Source organism: Hesperophylax consimilis, chromosome 16 (genome assembly GCF_061612785.1).
Source record: "Hesperophylax consimilis isolate HC1 chromosome 16, BYU_Hcon_1.0, whole genome shotgun sequence".
In the NCBI taxonomy this organism is placed as follows: domain Eukaryota; kingdom Metazoa; phylum Arthropoda; class Insecta; order Trichoptera; family Limnephilidae; genus Hesperophylax; species Hesperophylax consimilis.
Window position 1 is genome coordinate 12,008,213 of NC_142851.1, and position 22,413 is coordinate 12,030,625.

General features: G+C 32.6%; 2 protein-coding genes across 2 annotated transcripts; both read right to left on the bottom strand.

Moving 5' to 3' along the window:
- Window positions 1–3,882: 3,882 nt before the first annotated feature.
- Window positions 3,883–4,923, bottom strand: LOC149416710 (uncharacterized). The gene is made up of 2 exons (XM_089640901.1): window positions 4,900–4,923; window positions 3,883–4,613 (listed from the first exon to the last, which is right to left on the bottom strand). Exons 1-2 carry the CDS (start codon window positions 4,909–4,911, stop codon window positions 3,930–3,932), a joined length of 696 nt encoding a protein of 231 aa, XP_089497027.1. The 5' UTR covers window positions 4,912–4,923; the 3' UTR covers window positions 3,883–3,929.
- A 9,158-nt stretch (window positions 4,924–14,081) lies between these two features.
- Window positions 14,082–21,588, bottom strand: LOC149416711 (uncharacterized). The gene is made up of 2 exons (XM_089641305.1): window positions 21,451–21,588; window positions 14,082–14,681 (listed from the first exon to the last, which is right to left on the bottom strand). Exons 1-2 carry the CDS (start codon window positions 21,586–21,588, stop codon window positions 14,082–14,084), a joined length of 738 nt encoding a protein of 245 aa, XP_089497431.1.
- Between the last annotated feature and the right edge of the window lie 825 nt (window positions 21,589–22,413).

The following is a 22,413-nucleotide window of genomic DNA, read 5'->3' on the forward strand; positions in this document are numbered from 1 at the left end:
CAGACACACTCACTGACCAATAGGATGTATGATCTGGGCAACAAGTATGGGGGTACTATTGATATATTTATTGACTCCATTTATAGAACTAAGCGTAATCTATACCAGTAATCTGTTGAATCCTAGAAATTTGAGTAGCGTTGGTAATGTAGTTTTAGTGATTTGTCTTATATGTAGTATTGTTCTAGTCTCTATAATATTTTATTTTACTGTTACATGTTTTACTAATATGTCACAAGGAGAAAAATAAGTAATTCTGATTTATGAAAATGCTGTTAAAATCGGGGTTGCAGTCCGTTTCCTAATAATATTTTTTTACATTCATAATATATCGGAACACGTATTCGTGCACCTGCCTCTGTCCTGATATAATGACGTCATGCGCAAATATTAGAATTTTTATGAACACGTTTTCCGATGTCGCGATATCACATTCGTATTTTATTTAAATTTATTATGAAATCTGCCAATTCATTAAATAAAGGCCTGCAATCCCGTTTTTAACCATATTACGAATAATTTGAAGATATTCTTAATAAATTAGCTATATTTTATATCAGTAAGTTTCTCCGGGTAAACTATGTAATGATTCGTGACAAGATTTTAAGTTTGGACTTGGGGACCTTAAAAATACTGTTGCAAATATGGACACACAAATTCAGTGAAAGAAGGCAGGCGTCAGACCTTGTGGTTAGGTTAGGTTAGGTTAGTATTAACATGTTTCCATTTCTTAACAGTCATTGGAGCCGATCTATCTATCCTGAAAGATCTAGGTCTAGATGGTACCTATCCAGAGATATTTTGGGGGGTTCCATGATAACTCAACACAGTGACAATTCAGCACACTTTTAAAAAGTGATATAAAGTCATTACAAACGATAAAAAAATATTTTTTTTAACCTAACCTAACCTAACCTACTTAACCCAGTTAATAAAGTTTTTGTTTCATCACTTTCCATGACTTAATATAACTTTTTAAAGATGTGATGAATTATCAGTGTGATGATTTATCCGGTGACCATTTTGGGGAATCACCAATACTCGAGTCTGGAAAACTCATAGACACTGGTTAAATGGATTTAGTTGACAAAGGACCAGTTTTTTGCAGATTAAAGTTAACGTGGCCATTTAGAGCAATTTTGTTTTTTGGAAATTAGAATCCCATCCCCATTCCATCCCTATCAAATTATTCGTTTTCCTGTTAACAATGGGACAATGGGTATTGAAAAAGTTCAGTAAAAAGTTAATGTTTTAGAAGAAGATGAAGAGTTCATACAAATACTGATGTGTGATCAGAAAAGAACAAGTGCTCTCGATATATTCTGAATGACTTATATTTTATCAGGATGTTTGAATGATGTCACTATTTAACAGGATAATTTTTCTCCATGTCGGTACGTTTCAGCTTTCTATTAAATTGTAATAATCTGACAGGCTTAACAACATGATAATTGTCCTCTTCTGCTGATCACAATTTGTTCAAAATCTGTAATAAACTTAGAATCAGCATTTGACGGGAACCTTTCGACTGTCAGAAAAAAAAATGGTGCTGATTAGCCATTTGTTGACTGTGTCAAAACGTGAATTTGTGCAAACATTTAGGCATAAGTCTCATAATCATCCAGTTATCCATGCAGCATAGAGTCGCGGGGAGTGAAAGATCCTGGTTTGCAACCTCTGTCTTCGCAACCTCCATGGCAGAGTGGAATTTGCTGCCTCACTAAGCCACAGTGCATAATTAGTAAACTAACTTTTTAGATACTTCCCAACCTTCATCTAACGCTTATCCTTCGCTCATCCAACTTCTACGAGTCTCTTAGCATTCTCCAGATGAGGATGGTATAGTTTCATTAGCTCACGGGTAGTTTGCACTATGAATGAATGAACAGCTGGAGAAAAGAAAAGGATTCATGTGCTTTCGACGTAGTAATTTCCTCAATATCTACCCTCAACTGCAAAAGTACGTTGGTAGATTTACGTGAACATCATCGACATCACATAATTATTAAGCCTAAAAAATGAAGCAAATGAAAGTAATTCAACCCGACAAAGAAATGAAAAAATCGAGTGAGAAAAAATTGGCTAATTTGTACGATGTGTGTTTATGATTAATGATTGCCGAAACATTTTGTTAAATAAAATAATTATCTAAGTTTACATAAAAAACGTATCAATTTATATATATGCTATAAATAACATGGATTAGATGCTTCAAATGAATATTTGAAATAATTTATAAATATTTTGAATATACCTGAGCAAAAGCATGCCAGCGTACCTTATGGCTAGAGATGGCAAAATATAGCATTAATTTTCAGATTTTTTAGCATTAACAATTGGAAATTTAGCGTTTTATAGCATTTTGAGGCATAATTTAGCGTTTTGTAGCAAAATAGAAAAAATGTATTTCCTGAATGTTTTTAGCGCATATTTTAAGTATTTTTGGCAAGTATTTCCGTATGAAAGATTATAAATAATTAATTTTAATATTAAATTAATAAGGAAGGAAACTCTAAGTACGGGTCGAACACAAACACAACAAATAATGCAGATTGCGATTAACATCAATAGGCGTAATTTATTTCGCACAAATTGTGTAATGTCAAAAAGCAATTTTAGCCTACAGTACAAAAATATTAAATATTTACACATAAAATAGTAACAAAATTATAAAAAATCGTAGGAAAGGCTTCCAAAAATGAAATAAAGTAGGCATAATACTTTTCCCTGCACATTCACATGAAACTACCTTCCTTATGCATTTTTCTCAATTCTTCTTTAGTTGTACTGAACTAAATATTACTGTATCAGCTTCTCCAATTTGTATGGTTCTTTGACTTCTGAAATACGCTATATTCTCGGAAAGGGTTTACGCACACAGTCGGTGGAGCGCGAGCTGAAGTTAGAGATGATTTTTAATCACTTATTTCCGCTGATAAATATCGATTTTTTGAAATTCTCACATATTATTTTAATACCCGGTATTTTCGGGAAATTCGCGCCTATTTCGCTAAATAGAATAATTTAGCTGAAATACGGCCAAAATCACGTTTTTCGCGTTAATTCGCGAAATAGAAATCACTGGAAACACTTTCAAATGCCTTGAAACGCAAAGAAAACTTATAAATGCCCTATTTTCGAACCATAAATATTTTTTCGCGTTTTTAGTTAAAACGCAATTTTGCCATCTCTACTTATGGCACCTTTAGTAACTTGCAAATCCGTTGTTTTAATCATTTTTCATGCATCCTGTTTAAAAAATCTTTAGCTGAAAAACTAACTAACTAACCATCATAATTTTTAGAGAGGAGGGAACGGCAAACAACTCCTCGGTCTAGGCGCACAGTCCTTGCCTCATTTGCATTCGTACATCGTTTCATACATACTCTTCTGTTATTGACATGATCCGAGTCAAATATTTATTTATTTATTGGTTCATTTGATCGTGCCATGTCTTCCTCAGGCGTCTCCGACTTTTTCACCTTCGAGCTATATATTTTCCTTACCCTCCTTCTTCGTCCATTCTTCTCTCCGTGCTCAAATCATCTTCACGCTTCCCTTTCATAATGTTACTCATGTCGCTTACATCAGCATTGGATTATTTGCGAATTTCACATTTTTTACACGAACATTACGCCTAAGGGACTTCATTTCTACAACATTCAGTCTATATTAAACGTAAAATATTTACCTGCTTACTTTGAAATCTAATCACGATCCAAATGATTATTCAATTTAATAAATTAAATTAATGAAATATTATTATTAAATTGAAAATTATTATTTTTCCCATTTCTGTTTGATAAATCGACACGATACCAATAAAACATTTTTTCATGACGTTGACATTTTTTTTATTTACTAGAAAAAACAGAGAAGGTAAAGCAGAGGCGATCACAACATTTACAGTAGATACGTGACATCAAAAATCAATGATGGATGGTAATCTCTTGAGCTGAAACGCCGCTTCCAGAGTGACCAGAGTAACCACCGTGGGAAGAGTAACCGGAGTGACCCGACAGTCCATGAGAAGAGTAGGAAGATAGTCCCGAGGAATATCCAGAGAGCCCTGAATGTCCGGAAAGACCCGAAGAGTATCCAGAGAGTCCTGAAGAGTATCCAGAATGTCCAGAATGACCTCCCTGGTTGATGTAGATTGGCACCTTCTTCTCTACAATGTAAGGCTGAGGTACGTGGACTGGCACTGGCCTTTCAACGGGAACTGGGTATGGCTTATCAACGCGTACTTCCACTCTCTGGATGACAGGCACCTTATAGGGCACCTTCACTGGGTATGGTACAGGTCTGTCTACCTTGTAAGGGACTGGCTTCTCTACATGAACAGGGTAAGGCTTGTTCACGTGGACGGGATAGGGCCTGTCGACTGGGATCCTCACGGGAACTGGCACCTGTCTCTCCACGTGGACTGGGTATGGATGAGGGACGGGAATGGTGTTTGTGATAACTTGTTGGTGAGATCCATGGCTGTAGTCATTCAGACCGCCTCCATAGTTACTGTGGCCTCCGTATCCGAGGTCTAGCAGTCCACGCTTTTCCTGTTTCTTCTCTTCAGCGCTTGCCACCACCACGAGGGCCAAAACGGCAGTACAGATCTGAAAATAAAACATACGATGAAATAAATTTTATAACACATATTGTTTATTTCTACACTTTATTGTTTTAACATTTTGATGCTGCCAATATTAAAAATAAGAATAGATTTGCTAATTCAAATCTAATATACTTTCCAACAATCACTCACTACAACGAAATGCCTACAATTTTCAATAGGTTAATGTCTTTTCAACACCAATTATTCTCTGTACTAGTGAAAAGGTTATTGCATTCTTGTATAGTTGATACATTTATATATTTTTAAAATATTATGTTTCTACTTACAATGAACTTCATTGTTGTATTAGTGCAAATAAGTGACTGATACAAAAAATGTAGGAGCTTTTGGTTTTATAGTAGATCAGAAATCATCCTACTGTGACGTTACGGCCCACACAGTGGGGCAAGTGCAAAAGGTTTACTCACATCTTTGACATAAAATAAACTAGATATACCCTCCGCCAGAGAGTCCGCATACAAATGTGAATACAGGCTTTTTAATTTATCATGCAAAATCGATCTCCTTGTCATGGCAGTAAAATGCTTCGTTATGAATCAAGAAGTCACGGATTTATAACACAATATACCGAAAATATTATGTATTTAAGTACATATACCGATGATAAGTTTTAAATTTTTAAAAGTAACAAAAAATTTATTAGAGCGGTTGGTACTAAAAAAACTATCACTACATAATTTATTAAAGTGGTTGGTACCAACAAACTATAAATATATAATTTATTAAAGCAATTGGTACTAACAAACTATAATTACATAATTTATTAAAGCGGTTGGTACAAACAAACTATAAATACATAATTTATTAAAGCGGTTGGTACCAACAAACTATAAATACATAATTTATTAAAGCGTTTGGATCTAAAAAACTATATGAACATAATTCATTAAAGCGGTTGGAACTAAAAAACTATATTTACATAATTTATTAAAACAATTGATACCAACCAACTATAAATACATAATTTTTATATTTATTTATTCGTGTCCCCCTTAAATCGGTTGTCCACCAATATATTATGGAAAATATAAAAAATTTAAGGTTTCCACAAGAAAAAAAATGATCAAAGAAAAAAATATTAAAATCAAACAAAACAATAATATTAAAATAAAATTAGGGTCATGATTCAGGATGGTCACGGCGTCATCTGCATCCATCTCTCATTAGCGATGTCTTTTTAATTCCAGTGTAGGCCAATCTTGCATATTTTACTTCATAGATAATCCACTAATATCATTAAAACATCCGCAGGCAATCAATTAAATAAGTTTAAAATAAAACGTTTTGTAATTCCGACAAATTTAGAGTTGCCAAAGTACGGTTAAAGTTACCAATTAACGAAAAAAACTGCGGGAGATCTCAGATAATAGCAATAGGTGTCGGATCGTCTGGTCCTGTTTCAGATTAGAAATTGTACTATTGCAGATTAATAAAAAACAAAATTAAACACAATTTTATAAGAGTGTGTTGTGGTAAAACCTAAGATTTATGGTTCACGGAGAAAACTTACCGATAAAAAATACTGTCAAGCGCCCTTTATGCGATTTTGCACCAAAACGGCGCTATGCAAATCATCCAAATACTATTATTAGGCCTTACTATGGGACATTCAGCATATATTTGAGAGATCACACCTAAGTAGGACAGTAAGTACTAGCTGAAAGGTTATTTAACCTGTTACTGACTACGTATAACTTATTTTCTGAAAATGGAGTAGGACAGTAGGTACTCGCTGAAAGGTTAGTTTTTGATTCGTTCGACTGTTAGCCGAGAGTCAAGTTAACCAGATCGATCACACCTAAGTAGGACAGTAGCTACTCGCTGAAAGGTTAGTTTTTGATTCGTTCGACTGTTAGCCGAGAGTCAAGTTAACCAGATTGATCACACCTAAGTAGGACAGTAGCTACTCGCTGAAAGGTTAGTTTTTGATTCGTTCGACTGTTAGCCGAGAGTCAAGTTAACCAGATCGATCACACCTAAGTAGGACAGTAGCTACTCGCTGATATGTTAGTTTTTGATTCGTTCGACTGTTAGCCGAGAGTCAAGTTAACCAGATCGATCACACCTAAGTAGGACAGTAGCTACTCGCTGAAAGGTTAGTTTTTGATTCGTTCGACTGTTAGCCGAGAGTCAAGTTAACCAGATCGATCACACCTAAGTAGGACAGTAGCTACTCGCTGAAAGGTTAGTTTTTGATTCGTTCGACTGTTAGCCGAGAGTCAAGTTAACCAGATCGATCACACCTAAGTAGGACAGTAGCTACTCGCTGAAAGGTTAGTTTTTGATTCGTTCGACTGTTAGCCGAGAGTCAAGTAAACCAAATCGATCACACCTAAGTAGGACAGTAGCTACTCGCTGAAAGGTTAGTTTTTGGTTCGTTCGACTGCTAGCCAAGAGTCAAGTTAACCAGATCGATCACACCTAAGTAGGACAGTAGCTACTCGCTGAAAGGTTAGTTTTTGATTCGTTCGACTGTTAGCCGAGAGTCAAGTTAACCAGATCGATCACACCTAAGTAGGACAGTAGCTACTCGCTGAAAGGTTAGTTTTTGGTTCGTTCGACTGCTAGCCAAGAGTCAAGTTAACCAGATCGATCACACCTAAGTAGGACAGTAGCTACTCGCTGAAAGGTTAGTTTTTGGTTCGTTCGACTGCTAGCCAAGAGTCAAGTTAACCAGATCGATCACACCTAAGTAGGACAGTAGCTACTCGCTGAAAGGTTAGTTTTTGATTCGTTCGACTGTTAGCCGAGAGTCAAGTTAACCAGATCGATCACACCTAAGTAGGACAGTAGCTACTCGCTGAAAGGTTAGTTTTTGATTCGTTCGACTGTTTGCCGAGAGTCAAGTTAACCTTGTCAATCACACCTAAGTAGGACAGTAGCTACTCGCTGAAAGGTTGGTTTTTGATTCGTTCGACTGCTAGCCGAGAGTCATGTTAACCAGGTCGATCGTACAAGAAGTTGAAAATCAGAATGTTTTTATATTTTGATTGATTTATTAAATTGATTATATGTGCTGTGGCTGAATGTTCAAATTCACGATTCTTTGAAGAGTTCAAGATTTGAAGGGATCGAGGTTTTAGAGTCTTGAAAATGGATAAAAATCAGTAAAGGGCTGGCGCCGGACTATAAGATTTATCGTAATAACGGGGGTTTGTAGCTACGCCACTGACTTATATAATTGTGAAAAAACTATCATTTGCTTTTAAGTTATGAATTGAAAATGGTAGTACACATACAAACTGCCATCTTAAATTTACTTAGAGGCCACCGATTCCTAATTTGATATCAAAATAAGTTATTTTAACCTGTTTTTTTCCACAAACTCAATGTCATTTTCAAACACTTTCGAGTGCATCCTTCAAACTTAATTAAAAACTACTATGACACATATATTAATTGAAGTTTAAATCCGTTCAATAATAATGATATAATCGTGTCATTATATTAATTACCACACGTATTACAAATAAACATTTCGGGCTATATAGGCGGTGTTCCTACTTGCAATGCCCCATTCGCAGTGCAAGTATGCGTAGCATTGGTGCACATATAATCCGTAATTTCGTAAGTAAATATTGCGGTATGTTGTTTTTGAAAGCACTAATTTAACTGTTATATTAATCCGCTTTACGTGGAATTACTAAACGACCTTGATACCACAAAAAAATAACGTTTGTTTGTTGCAAAGTGCATTATCATACATGAAATATGTGCCAGTATGTAACTAGGTACGAACACACAGTTAATTTTTCAATGGTCATCAACTGATCACCCTCTTTGGTTCATCTTAGACACTAATAATTGTTCATCGTATGAACTATCCCCGATCACAGAAACATAATTTATTTATTTATTGCATCTCACTATACATAAATCATGTTTTTTTCTCATATAAATAAACCTCACTAGGACTAAGCCTGTATCGAGGTTAACAATTTACATTTGAGTGAAGCAAACATAGAGTAATCACAAACATAAAGTAATACTATATACAGACACAAAACATTTCCAAAATAAAGGAAATTGTATATGTTATAATTATATATCAATATGTATTAGGTGAGTTACCAGATGGTATATTGACAGTATATTGTAAAAATATTTGAACTTTAACTAATCACTAGTCATTATTCCCAAAAAGGAACAAAGTAGATAATAAATACAAGGATAACAAAATATTAAGACAAAATGTCAATACGAACATCTTAACTAACTTTATGAAGACTACTGTCTACTATGATGATTATGTATCTAATTAATTATGTCCGTTACTTTGTCTTCTAACTTAAATTATGTTGTTTACTAATTTATGTTATGTTCATAATTTATTCTCCATGTAGGTATATGTCTAGTAGCATCCATTTTCTGTGTGGAGTGTAGCATTTCATTTTAAGTTTAGTGATCAATTTTGCAATAAGTGCCCAATGTAATCATGCCAATTATAAGATTAAAAAATATGTTTTTTTTAACTTAACATGAAAACACATATCACCCTCAGATAATCAAGCCTTTTTAAGGAAAGTCGGAACCCGTCACAACAACCGTGAATTCAATACTTAACAACGAACTAGCTTTATTGTATTATTAACTTTACAATTTTTTTATTAACAACTTCTTTATTGTACTACTATAATTCACTTATCAAACTCCATTGTACAACAACTTTCGATATATTATTATATCTTTCATACTTCATAGCGATTTTTTTTAAATTTAGCTGTGTTCTGTAAAATATTCAATCTGGCGTAACAGACAATGTTACTACACATTGCTCTCTAACTACATTCATAATAAGTACCTTTTTTACTTATTTTGTATTCTTGTTATCGTATAATTATTTTTCTCTTCTGTACAACATGACAAATTGTGTTGTACTTGCTTATATCGTTCATATTCAGCTTAATATGTTATGTACTACACACTTATTATTGTACTCCTGAGAAACTTACATATAACAATGTATACATGTAAAAGTCTTAAGGGCGTGAATAAATAAATTCGAAAGAATCAAAACATATAAAACAAACGATACTATATAATTAACCTGAAGAAATGCAATAATAATATTTCAACTTATTTCAGGGTATTGTCGCTACGCTGGCCTGTCTCGCAGTAGCGGCAATTTCTCCAGTTAAAGAGAAGCGTGGTTTGTTCGACGTCAACTATGGCCTAATTGCCTATGGGCAGGGCCATTCCGGGTTCCTGCTAAACTCTCCGGGCCACGTCATCAGCAAAACTGGTGGAATCCCCCTTGTACCACAAGCCTACCCAGTTACTTTTGGAAATCACATCCCTACATCTGTAATACCTGTGAAGGAAGTTTACAAATTACATGTTCCAGAAACCTACGATGTTAAAATAGACAAATACATCCCCATTCGTCACACTATTGGACCTGTGCAAAAACGCAAAAAAGTCAAGGCACTAAAACCATACACAGTAAAGATAGAAAAACAAGCGCCTATTCATCATGCTCCTATTCCTGTTGAAGTGCCTGTCGAAAAAATGATCGAAGTTCCGATCAACTACGTCAAAAAGCCTTTAGTTGTGCCCATTGTCAAGTTGAAGATTCCAGTACCCAGGCATTACCCAGTTCATTTGGATATACCCTATCCGGTGCCTGACCCACCTAGACCAATTTACGACGAGGAGCAGAACCCCATTTACACCAATGGTCACGAGGTCCCGGCACATGGACTGTCTTACTCCCATTACCTTTCTTCCAAAGGAATTACTTCTTCAGTCACTTATCATGGGAAACATCATGGCTACTACTGAGAACACATGAATCTTCTGAAAAATAGACCAAACTGAAATTGTTTCCGTGTTTCATTAACTCCATCAAATCTTATTCATAAAACCTATTGTTTATTTCTAAGATTTGTGATTTGTTTGTGAACTGCCCAAAGAAAATCGTACATCAGTACGATTTTCTTTTTTTGCTTAAAAGGTCTAACTTTGTGTTTATTATCTGACAACTAAGCCGATTGATATTTGTCCTGAAATTATAATGTACCTGTTTTAAACGATAGCAAAAATACTAATAAAATATTATAAAGCAACCAAAATATAGGTTTCAATATTATTCAACATATAATTCGTGATTACTTTTATGAATTAAACTTAATTCATGTGTATATATTGATGTTGTCGGATTGGTGAATGGTATCCATAATTTGTGGAGCGTTGATTGAGGATTTCCGAGTCTACAGGAAGGAATATTGAAAGAGATGAGTTGCAACAAAGTAGGTGAGTTAATCATACTTTTTATAATTTTGTTCAAAGTTCTTCCCACGTTTTTCTAAAGAAGAAGGATCTAATTTTTCTTTAACTTCATTGAATGATTAATGTGGAATAGAATGGAGACCAAATATCGCAGGCACAATCTATATTAGGGCGAACCAACTAACAGTAAAGAGTTTTTAGGGTAATTACATTATTGAAGTCAGAGGTAATTATATTGATGAAGCCAAGTAGCTGAGAAAAGATAGCTTGCAATCTAAAGTGACACCAAGGTCCTAAATAGGCTGCAAAGTAGATAATCAAAGATCATTTGGTTTATAATAATAAAAAATAATTGGTTTATCGCTCGATAAAATGACATAATTTTGCATTTGTCAACATTTTGTTCCAAGCAGTTGATTTTACACAAATGAGTTAATATCTAATTGAAAAGGAAAAAAATCTCGGTAGAATTGAATTATTTTGAGGATCTTATTATCGTCTGCGAAAAGCTAAATGAGAAAAATACCAATTAAATCATTAATAATTTAGTAAAAAAGAAGCGGGGCTAGATGAGCTCCTTGGGGAACGCCAGACGTTAGATAATAATTTTTTTTAACTCTGCTTCCTTTCCCTCAAGTTAGAATTAAAGAAGAAAAAGGATAGTGATGGATTTCTAACACCGATGGAATGTAGTGTGGCCATAAGGATTGAGTTGTTAACTTTATCAAAGGCTTTAAAAAAGTCAGTATAAAGAATATCTACCTGAGAGTTGTCTTCAAGAGCTTTGACAATGTATATATATATTTCGTATAGTTATTAGGTCGAATTTTCCGTTCAACATCGATTTTCCAGCAGTCAGGACACTTTACTTCTTAAATTGCTTATACACATGAGAAAATTTGCACCATAATTCGTGGCGCTGTTCGATTTTCTCGTGTGTATACGAAACAATTCTACACACCTTTAAAAAGTGATATAAAGTCAATAAAAGCGATGAAAAAACTAAACTATGTAATCTAGTTATTGTTTCATCACTTTTAATGACATTATACCACTTTTTAAAGGTGTGTTGAGTTGTCATTTTGCAAATACTATTATTTTTATAACTCTTTTTTCCCATTATTTTTAGATAGGTAAGTACGTACTTTTTCAAATAAGTGTGAAAAGTTATTAAAAAAGCAAGTAATGAGTAGCCACTAAGGCGTGTAATATAACCAAAATTAGCAAGTGATTAGAATAATTTTGATTGTTAAAAGTTATAATATACTCTTTGTAAATTACATCAATTTACAATATGCAGAATTCATGATTTTATTTTTTAAAGAAAATAAAACAACAAGCATTAAGAAATTATAATGTCCTGTGATTTTTCACGGGTCGGCGCTAGTAAAATAATAATAATTTAGTCCACTTAGTATTCCTAACCCAGTCACATTTCCTACTTTTATTATTAAAAAATATTCCCAATCCCTGAGCCAACCCGTGTATATAGCACGGTCGAGTGATATCGTTGTTTTTATCGATAACATCGGTAATTTGTCATCGTTCCCAAGCACGACTGCAGATCGCCAATGAACAAACAATCAATCAAAACGAATGTTCGAATATTCCTAATGTATTCGACGTGAATTATTGTTTGTACGTGGCAAACGTGGCATGATCCCTCAGAATCCAGTAAATCATTAATTTCGTCAAATTTATGGGCTTCTTCTTGTGGTGTCCTCTCATATCTTTGGTTAATACACTTTTTAATTTCAATTTAAAGGTTTCAAAAATAGAAATTAGATGGTTGGCTTTAATCCGGGCAATCCTCACCCCACGGACTACTGACCGGATCGACGCGAAAACACAACGATTTCGTGCAAATTCATTTCCACATGCACGCAGCATAATTTATCAGCAAATCTGTAGGTAAAAACAAGTAAACGTATAAGATGCAGACGCAACAAAAATTTTCAACTCTGCACTGCTGGTTTAACCCTTAAATGCATACTGTTGCAAAACGGCAACATACCGTTCAAACCACCTTTAACTCTTTGGTGTATACTTAATGCATGCCGTTTTAGAATTATCAAGTTCACGGTTATATATTTTATCGAGTGGCATCACCTTTTTTTTCTTTCGCGAATATCACTTTCTCTTTAACAAAGATTCTCGATTCTCGAAAATTGGCTGGAGGTTAGAATTACAATTTGGTTTTGCTGTTATTATTTTGATTTTCTTAGGTAAGTAGATACAATAATACAATACTTATATGTAATAACTCGTATTTTTCCGGTACACTTATTAGTTTTGAGAAATTTTTTTAGGTTTTTTATTTTTTTTTCATACGTAAATTGTTCATATTATTTTTTATTAAATACATGGTGTTGTAAATCTGCAACAATTTTTTTTAATCAAATATCATTAAAAAATTACAAATAAAATAAATTCTTTATATTTCCTTGCATATGCTTGTAAATATCTACAAAATATATGTTTTTCCAGAAAAATTAATAAATCATGCATTTAAGGGTTAAAAACATAATTTCATGATTTTTTACAAAGCCTCAAAAAAATTTATATTAATTTTAGTGTTGCACCTCTCGATTTCTTGGTACCCAGACCAAACAAAATAGAACGCCTTTGAAAAGTCGAATAAAGTTATGAAAAAAAAGTAGGTTAACTAGCTTTATAGATTTAAGTCTTTTTTTATGACGTTGACTTTGTATCACTTTTGTCACAAGTGTTCTGTTTTGTAATTATTCTGTTTTTAGTCATGGAATCAATTTATACAAGTTTCATTCGTTTACCAGTTTATATGAATGTGTTTTAGTGAAGATATTTAGATTTTGTATAGTTATATAATAAAATGTGTAATAATTACAATGAAATATTTTATTAAAGTGTTAAAATATGATAGAACAAAAAAAAATATACATCAACAAAAAATAAACACAAAATATGATAACACAGACCGATAAATAAAAATAAGAATATTGTATGATATAAACCCTTGTGTTGAGAACAAAAGACGATGAGAACAATTATTGTAAATAGTTTTTTCACAAAAAGAAAATTAACAAAATTAATATTTTGTATGAAATAAAAAATATTTAGATAACAACAGACATTATAATTATGAGATTAAAAATGCAATGCAAATTTTAATTAATAGATATTATTTAAATTGATCAAAAGCAATAAATTATGTTAAGCGAGATTTTTCAAATAAATTTCATCAATAGTGGCCATGGTGATTGTTTCCATGGTAAGTCACAGAGGAAGTCAGACCTGCAGGTTTATGGTATTGAGCGTAGGATAGTCCATGGGCTGGAGCTGCGTGGTTGTTGATATAAACAGGCACCTGCTTCTCCACGTAGATGGGTTTTGGCACGTGCACTGTGTATGGTTTGTCCACGTGGACTGGGTAAGGCCTGGGCACTGGGATCTCAACGCGTTGGATAACTGGGACCTTAATAGGTACTCTGACCTCATAGGGTACTGGTCTATCAACGTGTACAGGTACAGGTCTCTCAACTACGACTGTGTAAGGTTTCGGGACTTCAACCTTGTAGGGCCTGTCTACTGGGACTTTTACGTGGATCGGGACATGCCTGTCCACTGTGACCGGGTAAGGTTGTGGTATTGGGACTTCGACGGTCTTAGTGATGATGTGGGGTTCTTGAGAGTGGAAGGAGTGTCCATAGTCTGAGTTGTACTGGCCATAGCTGCCGTGGTCGTTGTAGCTTCCGTACCCGAGGTCGAGGAGGCCACGCTTTTCTTGTTTCTTCTCCGTTGCGGAGGCCATGGCCAGGCACGCCAACACCGCGAATATGCTCTGAAACACAACATATATTTTTTAACCTAGCTAATTTTTTCACTTTCATTTTGTCACTGTCATTTTTAGATGTTAAATAAGGTTATATTGGTCTGTTATAAGAAAATTCAATATTAATACGTCAGTTCAACAAATTTAAATATTCACGGCCACCTGTTTTTTAGGATAGGTGGTCTCATCGGAATTATATTAAATATGTATTAAGACTGTACAGATATTGTAGCACAAGTTTTTATTTATTTATAAATATATAATTTAATATTACCCAATTAAAGATTATAGGTATGTTAAAAATGTTAGTAGTGCAGTTCATGGCTTGTCTACACTACAAAAAGTTGCGACTATTCTAGGTTTTCGAAAATAAATTTATAAGGAATACAAAATAATATTTCTTATTGTTAGTGGGTTTTTAAAATGTTCAATGAAAATCCTTCAAATAAAAAGGAAGTTAAAAGCCTTACAATTTTTCGAGGGTTATGTCTCAACTTTGTGAAATCAATATTTTAGTACGTAGTAGTTTATTATTTTAGAAAAAGTGAAATTTATTTATTTATTCATTGTTTAGGAACATTTACATTTACAAAAAGCGTAGATGTCAACAGTCCACTTAAAAATGTTCACATCATGCACAGTTTAAGTATCATTATACACTATGTATTAACAAAAAATATAAACAGCAAAACGTGAACAAAGGCAAAAAAATGATATCAAAAAACAAAACATCAATGTATGATCCAAAAAAACAAAACCAAAAAAAAAAACAGAAAACAAATACAGTAAATAAAAAAAACAAACTATGTAACATTCACAATTCTAGAAATAAATTGTAAATTTTATAAATAAATAAGTTGTTTTGGGATTAACAAATGAACAAGTGACGTAGAACATTCATGATTCAGAAGATCCTATTAGAACCCAAACATATATTATGCTACTTTTATTGACGTTTTTTCAAAAATAATCGATTTCAAATAATAAAAAAATTAACCGGTAAAAAGCAAGTTAAATGTCTTTAAAAGATGGTTTGACTGAGGATTCTACCTTGGTTGGCTGGAGTCAATCGAGGTAACAGCCTTTGCCGATTGGATAGGACCGACTTTATTTTGTACTGCTGTAATGTCATCCGTTTTCAGAGAAATTCGTGTATGTCCGCGTATGTGTTCATGATTGCGACCAAAAGTTTATTGAATGCATTGTCATCGACAGCGAGTCTATTCGCCGAGTTTCAGCTCGATCTCGTGCCGGGAAGAGGATTAATTGCCGCTTAAAATTCATTCATTCCCAAAAACGAAAGTGATATTGAAATAGATTATTTAAAAGGGTCGTTAAATAATCCAAGATCCCAGGTTTCTGGAATCTTTATGTTTGCGACGAAAGATTTTGCGGAAACCCACTGGATGATAGACGGACAAGTCTGGAGATCTTCACGACTGTCAGAAATGAGCACTGCATCGTTAGTATCTACAAGGCAACATACTAGCAGATATGAGAATTCAGAAATTAGCACTGGATCGTTAGTATCCAACAGGCAACATACTAGCAGATATGAGTATTCAGAAATTAGCACTGCATCGTTAGTATCTACAAGGCAACATACTAGCAGATATGAGTATTCAGAAATTAGCACTTCATCGTTAGTATCCACCAGGCAACATACTAGCAGATATGAGTATTCAGAAATTAGCACTGCATCGTTAGTATCCACCAGGCAACATACTAGCAGATATGAGAATTCAGAAATTAGCACTGGATCGTTAGTATCCACCAGGCAACACACTAGCAGATATGAGTATTCAGAAATTAGCACTGCATCGTTAGTATCTACCAGGCAACATACTAGCAGATATGAGTATTCAGAAATTAGCACTTCATCGTTAGTATCCACCAGGCAACATACTAGCAGATATGAGAATTCAGAAATTAGCACTGGATCGTTAGTATCCAACAGGCAGCATACTAGCAGATATGAGTATTCAGTTAATTAAAACTTACCATAGACTTCATTTTTAGAATCCAAATCAAATTCACTGATCCACAAAAGCGATGCTTGCTTCTTGTACCTTACAATTAATGGAACTGATACCTTTTGTTGGTACGGTGTCCATTTTATACCTTTGTTTTGAGTGTTTTAACATTTTAAACACACGTCAATTAATTATTACATGATTTGCGTGGCTAATTTTATGATTAACACACTTTTTACGCATGCTGGCTGACATTGCGTAATTCTGCGATTTCCGTCGGATGAACTAGAAAGAGTTTGACATTGAAATTAAGGAAAGCGAACACCTGATGGCCATTGATTTTTTTTAATGTCTTTTGTGAACCATTCTAAAAATGAGATAATTATTGTTACTAAACATAATAATTTCGGGAGTGCAATTCATGCAGTAAGTAATATTCCTGCTCGATGATTTTTAAAATTGAAACTAATCAATTCAGACAAGCGATAAAGTAGGTACGAAATTATGTGTATTTTATTTGTTTAAATATTCGACTGATTTAAATCTGTCAAAAATTGAGAGATCTAAACATGAATCACTGATGATTTTTAATGTTTACTAACGGTATTCTTTCGAAGGTAATTCTGATGATCTCTTTAATTAATTGTCGACAAAAATATAAATACTTTAGGTAAACTTGTTGAATTGTGCTCCATGCAAAGGATCTTTAAAAAAACAACCATTGATTTCAACTTAAATATCTAATTGAGACAACTATTTAAGTGGTAGGATTAAGTAAACATGCTCAAAATCAGTTGACTGTGTTAGTTTGGGTTATTTTAATCATTTATGCGTATTTCCTAACCTTCAAACTTTACTTTGAGAAAAAATGTAACTTTAATGCATCTTTTATTATCTCCCACCACATAAATAGTCTGATATTTCTTGTAATAATTAAGTTGAAACCATGTGCTGTGTATATTTAGGTAATTATTTACAAACAACTACCGTTTTTAATGCGCATTTCAAAAAAAAGTATCTGGATCAACTTAATAACAATAAACAACAACTTTTTGCATTTACGATTTTGAAAAATAACGATATTTATTATTATCAAATTATGTCAACGTATATAATAATTTACGATAAAAATTGCCATACGACACACCATTATTGGTGTGTTAAAATAACCCAAACTAACAGCCTAAAAAAAATTTTTAAACAACTTAAATAATTGTCTATGTTAGATATTAGAGTTGAAATCAAGTGTTGTTTTTGTTTTTAAGAGTCTATGAACTAAGCGGAATTTTACAACGTTACCAATAATATAATATCATCACAACATTCACGATTGGCATATTCGCTGTTTATGAACGTATCCCAGATTAAATTCTGTTTCTAAAAACAAATTAAATATTCTTTTTTTTTTTAAACTTCCGATTTAGTTGTCCGGGTTAAGTCTTCCCCAAAGGAAAAACTTAACCCTTCCACTCACTTTTCCACAAATGATCATCTAGTCAATCAACATTATGTAAGTGCATTATATAAGCAAAATAAATACAAAACAATACAAGAACAACACGTCAAATCACCAGAGATCAAATGGGAAAATAATTCACCGTCTCCAGATATTTTCATATCAGAGGGTTCGGCTCGGTAGAATTTCTAACAGGGCCTATAAATCCTACTGATCCCTCAACATAAATATTTAAAAAATCTTTTGTTATCCTACATGTATTCAAAATGACCGACTTTTGCATCTTTATATATAATTTTTTTGATAGATCTAATACGCCTAAATTTTTAATTAGAGAGCTAGGTATAATGCCAGTAGCCGAAATAACGAATGGTAATATTTTTATAGTCTGAGAATGCCAAATTCTTTTTATTTCATTTCCTAAATCTGTGTATTTTCTTATTTTTTCACTAACAGATTTTTGAATATTACAGGAATTTGGAATAGCGACATCAATGATATAAGTTATTTTTTTAATTTTGTCATGTAAAACTATATCGGGTCTATTATGACTAATCGCTCGGTCTGTTAGTATAGTTTTATCATAATATATTTTATAAAATTCGTTTTCTAAAAATGAATTTGGTTCGGATTCATAATATGGTACTACATTACGGCAGTCAATCAAGTTATGTTTAATTACCAAATTTTGGTGAATTATTTTTAAAACTTGATTGTGCCTAAATGTATACTCGGACGGTGCTAATATAGAACATCCCGATATAATATGTTCTATAGTTTCCGGAAAAGCCAAACATTTTCTACACAAATCATCAATTTGATGTGTATCTTTGATTATATGCTTTCTATAATTTTTAGTATAAATGACTCTATCCTGAATGGCAAGCATAAATCCTTCTATTTCTGCGCTCAACTCTCCAATACTCAACCATTTGTTTGACGAAATTTTGTCAACATACGTTTGGTTGAGATAATTGAAGTGTTTTGCGTGTAAAATTTTATTTGACCAGGAATCTAATAATTCCTGGTTGGGATTTATAAAAATGTTGGCATTCTCATCGTATAAATTTAAAGGTGTAATATTTCTATCTGCCTTGCAAATTATTTTGTGCATTTCTGAGCTATGAGCTTTCCTATGGAAAAAAGTTCTTAGCATTTCTACCTGATTATGTTTCAAAGAAGTTATTTTGACTATACCTCTACCTCCTAAATTTCTAGGTAAATTAACTAGTTCTATAGCTGAATTTGGATGATGGCAATTAAACTTTGTTAGCGTAGTTCTAATTAATCTTTCTAAGTTATCTAAATCTGTATTAGACCATTTAATTATGCCAAATGAGTACGTTAATAGAGGTATTGCCCAAGTATTTATTGCTTTTACTAAATTTTTAGCAGATAGATTGCATTTTAAAATTTTCCTGATCCTAGTTTGAAATTTAATCCTAATATCATTTTTAATACTACTATGGTCTAATCTATTTGATTGTGGGTATCCTAAATACTTATAAACCTCATCCCTTTTCATACTAGTAATTTGGAAATTTCTAAATATACTCTCGTCCCCATCTACAATTTTGCCTTTCTCTATATGGATCGTTCTACATTTATCTAAACCAAAAGTCATTTTGATATCATCTGAAAAGTTTTTAACTACCTCGATCATTTTCTCTAAATTTTGTTCAGAATTCGAAAATAATTTTATGTCATCCATATATAATAAATGCGAAATTGTACTACTCTCCGTTGTATTACCCTTAACTTTTATTCCAAACTTGCTTTTAATTAACATTTTAGATAGAGGATTCAATGCTAAACAAAACCAAAGAGGACTCAATGAGTCTCCTTGAAAAATTCCTCTTTTAATTGAAATGCCCGGTATTACTATTTTCTTACCTTTTAAATTGATAAGTAAATTGGTATTCCAAAAGGACATAATATTTTCCAGAAAGCTAATAATAATGGGGTTAATTTTATATATATTTAATACTTTGATCAGCCACGAGTGCGGGACACTATCGAAAGCCTTTTGGTAGTCTATATAGCAAGTATGTAAATTACGTTTTCGAGTTTGAATCTGTTTTAGAATTACAGAATCAATAACTAATTGTTCTTTAGATCCCATATGTTTTCTGCGACAACCTTTTTGTTGTTCAGATAAAATATTTTTTTCATATAAATGAGTATATATTAAATCTGTCAAGCAAGAGGTTAATATTTTGTATATTGTCGGTAAACATGTAATGGGTCTGTACTGAGAGGGATTATTAATATTTTCGCTTCTGGGCAACATATAAGTAATGCCCTTAGTTAGAAAATATGGAAAATTTTGTGGTTGACTGACAAATTTTGAAAGATTTTTTGCCAAAAGAGGATGTAAAGTAGTTAGACGTTTGTACCAAAAATTATGTATCCAATCGCAACCCGTGGCTTTCCAATTATGAGTATTTTTAATAATTTTGGTTACAATTCAACAGATATATTAGAAAAACTCATTTGTTCAATGCCTGAAAAATTGAGTTCTTCATTTTCTATCCAGGGACTTGACTCGTTATGTTTTATATCTTTATAAAACATTTTCCTATTGATTTTGATTTTGCATTGATTTTGATTTTGATTTTGATTTTGATTTTGATTTTGATTTTGATTTTGATTTTGATTTCGATTTTGATTTTGATTTTGATTTTGATTTTGATTTTGATTTTGATTTTGATTTTGATTTTGATTTTGATTTTGATTTTGATTTTGATTTTGATTTTGATTTTGATTTTGATTTTGATTTTGATTTTGATTTTGATTTTGATTTTGATTTTGATTTTGATTTTGATTTTGATTTTGATTTTGATTTTGATTTTGATTTTGATTTTGATTTTGATTTTGATTTTGATTTTGATTTTGATTTTGATTTTGATTTTGATTTTGATTTTGATTTTGATTTTGATTTTGATTTTGATTTTGATTTTGATTTTGATTTTGATTTTATTTGAATTGATTTTGATTTTGATTTTGATTTTGATTTTGATTTTGATTTTGATTTTGATTTTGATTTTGATTTTGATTTTGATTTTGATTTTGATTTTGATTTTGATTTTGATTTTATTTGAATTGATTTTGATTTGTTCAAATTGTGTTTTTGAAAAGAAATGAAATACTCTTCTGAGATTTTGATTTTACAACCGGACATTATGCAATTAAATATTAAAATTTTGAACGCAAACACAGCAAAAGTTTTGAAAAGAAATGAAATACTCTTCTGAGATTTTGATTTTACAACCGGACATTATGCAATTAAATATTAAAATTTTGAACGCAAACACAGCAAAAGTTTTTAAAATCACAATTTTCCACTTACTGAATACTCAGGAAGATAGTACCCAACCATCATCTCCCCGTCTCCTTTCTCTGTACACTCCTTCAGCCCCACAACATACTCCCAATGGAGATGTCTTGGATCCACTGGTTCCAAGCAGTAGGGACCAATGGACGGCATTAAAATTAAAAATATATATAAAGAAAAATGTGTTGTTCTACTTGGTTCCTGCGTCTGATCTAAATACTCAGCTTCTAAGCTTTATATATGTCAAATTGCAATCTTCACTCATATACGGAATAATAGGATGGGGTGGTGCGCTTCATGCACATATAAAACCTTTACAAATAACTCAACATTATATCATCAAAGTCATGTGTAATCGGAAAAGAACATTTTCAACAGATGAGCAGATGAGAGATACAAAGAATCTAAACTATTGTGTCTCCGCAAACTATTTATTTTGCAAACTATGAAATACATATTTAAAAACAAAAATTAATTCGATATAAATGAAAACAGAATCAACATTAGAAATAATAATGTATTTTATACTCCCTAAACGAACACAAAACAAATGCAAACACACTGCAGTTTCATTGGACCTCGTACTTTCAATCATTTACCGAAAAATATTCAAGTGATTACTAAACTTCCTCAATATTTAAAAGAGTTAAAATTAAGGCTTTTCGATACAGCAGTTGAAACTTTTTTTATTTAATTTGTATCAATTTATGTTTCTCATAAAATATTCAACATATATTTGACCGGTCAGTGGTTGAGTGGGCATAGCGCTTGGGTCTCACCCGAGCGTCGCGTGTTCGATTCCTCGGCTGGCTAAGTCCTCCATCACAACACAAGCAACATTTTCGGCTTTCTGTTGTGGTAGTAGGAGATTTTCAAACATTGTTGGGTTATTCGTAACCTGGGAATGTTTGTCTTTCTTTTAAAAAAAAAAAAAAAAAATATTACACTAAACACTTATAACTTCATTATATACAATTG

Bases quoted from the DNA above. Each gene is read 5' to 3' on its own strand.
- LOC149416711 (XM_089641305.1), bottom strand. From the start codon at position 21,588: ATGCCGTCCATTGGTCCCTACTGCTTGGAACCAGTGGATCCAAGACAT. The intron at 14,682-21,450 runs GTAAGTGGAAAA...GTTGTGTTTCAG, and splicing joins ACTATCTTCCTGAGTATTCA to AGCATATTCGCGGTGTTGGC.